Below are 2,500 nucleotides of genomic sequence, written 5' to 3'. Positions count from 1 at the left end.
TGAATGCCTCGGCTATGATTCCAGCTTTTTTACGGTGTGCAGAAGGTGGTTATCTAGAAAGGTGCACAATTATTTGTCCTCCGTCGCTTCAGCCGAATGTCCTCAAAATGATGTGATATTAAAACGACTTCCTCTCCCTTCAAGCTGCGTCTGCTCTACGAGGGCAACCCCATGGCCTTCATCATCGAGCAGGCAGGGGGCGCCGCCTCCACGGGCTTCGAGAACATCCTGGACATCCAGCCCACCAACATCCACCAGCGCTCCGCCGTGGCCATGGGCTCTCCCGAGGACGTGGCGGAGTACACGGCCATCTGCCGCAAGCACGCCAAGTGAAGCTTCGGCTTCTGAAATCCCAACAATGTATTTTGTTTGATTTCAATGAGAACTCAATAGCAACCTTCCTGTTGCTAGCTGAAGGACTTAATGAAGTAAACACATCCCACAATGGAAACATGAAGACATCCTCAGTCCACCTTCACTATTTGCGCACAACAAAGGACCGAAGCTTGTGATGTTCATACTGTGAACGACAAAAACACCACAATAAATCTCATAAGTTGACATGCTCCGTGTCCTCCTTTTCACCTCGGAAATAGCGCAGTGCTGTATCGTAACTAATCAACGTTAACAATGATTTGGGGTGCATGAGAAAGTGGAATATCGTACAACACAGCAGCAACAAAACCAATGTAGAGGTAAGGAGCAAACTGCTTAGTCAGCATTCATAACACATGTGACTTTCACAACAACAGCTGAATTCCGTCGGTACTACCACGTGCACATTCACATAAAATCATATTTTATAACTTTATTGTGTGAATGCTCCAAAGCATTCACACATTAGTTTTTTTTTAAACTTCCTCTTCTTCTCCAAATTTTGGCGCGCTCTACCTTCCACATTTTCCATCCGATTCAAACCGTTCGAACTTCAAACTGTTCAGCCAATTCGGGAATCGCGGGCTTTCCTATGACAAATTCCAAAATTTCCCAGATTTCCAGGTTTTCCGGGACATTTTTCCCATTTAAAATGAATTGGCCAAATTTCAAACTTCCACCATTTCCACATTTTTCAACCAATTCAAACCATTCCACCTTCAGGACATTCCACCATCCTGGAAATTCAAACTACCCTTTTTTTGGACAAAAAACAAAGTTGTTATTTGAACTGGAAAAATTGCCGGTTTTCCCGAAATTCAAAGAATTCCGTAATACCAATTTTTTAATTAAAAATGTTACTACTTCAACAATTCTCGACCAATTTGAAAAATGTCAAAACCAACACATTTTTCTAGCATTTTCCAAAAAATTCCCGCTTTTCCAAATTTCCATGAAATTCCAATTTAAATGAATGGGACATTTTTCAAAGTTCCACAACTCCTACATTTTATGTCCGATTCAAACCGTTTTAACTTCAAAATATTCAGCCTGTTTAGGAATTTGGTGCTCCCTTTCAACAACTATAAATCCAATCCAATCCAATCCACTTTATTTATATAGCACATTTACACAACAAGAATGTTTCCAAAGTGCTGCACAGCCATGTTAAAAACAATATTAAAAACAATATTAAAAACTATATTAAAAACAATATTATGCTACACCAATGACTGAATAAAAACAAAGAATAAATGAATAGAAAACCAATACAGAGACAATATAAAAAATAAATATGATTAAAAACGATTTTAAAGGGTGAAACCAATTAAAACAGTAAAATAGACATCAAAATTTATAACCCTAACCCTAACCACACAGGACAACAGAGGACAGAAGACCACACAACTCACGTAGTGTTAAAAGCCAAAGAATAAAAGTGGGTCTTTAGACGAGACTTAAAAACAATTCCAAGATTTCCAAGAATTCCCAGTTTTTAGGAACATTTTCCCCATTCAAAATTAATTGGCCATTTTTCAAACTTCCACCATTTCCACATGTTTCAACCAATTCAAACCATTCCACCTTCAGGACATTCCACCATCCTGGAAATTCAAACTACCCGTTTTCCAAGTTCAAAAAAAATTCCAGGACTTTCCAGAATTCCTGCTTTTCCAAAGCTCTATTTCCACCCTTTTTTTCTGGCGATTACTCCTTCCACATTTTTCAACACATTTCAACCGTTCCACCGTCAAAACATTCCTCTTAATTAGGACAAAAAAACCAAGTTGTTTTTTGAACTGGAAAAATTCCCGGTTTTCCCGAAATTCAAGGAATTCCGTAATACCATTTCTCAATTAAAAATTTTACTACTTCAACAATTCTCGACCGATTTGAAAAATTCCAACACCAACACATTTTTTTTTAGCATTTTCCAAAAAATTCCCGCTTTTCCAAATTTCCATGAAATTCCTATTTAAATGAATGGGACATTTTTCAAAGTTCCACAACTCCCACATTTTATGTCCGATTCAAACCGTTTTAACTTCAAAATTTTCAGCCTGTTCAGGAATTCGGTGCTCCCTTTCAACGACTATAAAAAAAATTCCAAGAATTCTCAGTTTTT

At 37.9% G+C, this 2,500-nt stretch overlaps 1 protein-coding gene across 1 annotated transcript in view; it reads left to right on the top strand.

Moving 5' to 3' along the window:
• Window positions 1–386, top strand: part of LOC133631901 (fructose-1,6-bisphosphatase 1-like) — a 25,502-nt gene extending 25,116 nt beyond the window's left edge. The window contains exon 7 of the mRNA XM_062024082.1: window positions 145–386. Within this exon, the coding sequence (XP_061880066.1) occupies window positions 145–333 (189 nt within the window). The 3' untranslated portion in view covers window positions 334–386. The remainder of the gene's footprint in view (window positions 1–144) is intronic.
• The last annotated feature ends 2,114 nt before the right edge of the window (window positions 387–2,500 follow it).

This window comes from Entelurus aequoreus, linkage group LG17, assembly GCF_033978785.1.
Source record: "Entelurus aequoreus isolate RoL-2023_Sb linkage group LG17, RoL_Eaeq_v1.1, whole genome shotgun sequence".
Lineage (NCBI taxonomy): Eukaryota > Metazoa > Chordata > Actinopteri > Syngnathiformes > Syngnathidae > Entelurus > Entelurus aequoreus.
Note: the sequence above shows the minus strand (reverse complement) of the source record. Positions and strands in the feature narration are given on the sequence as shown.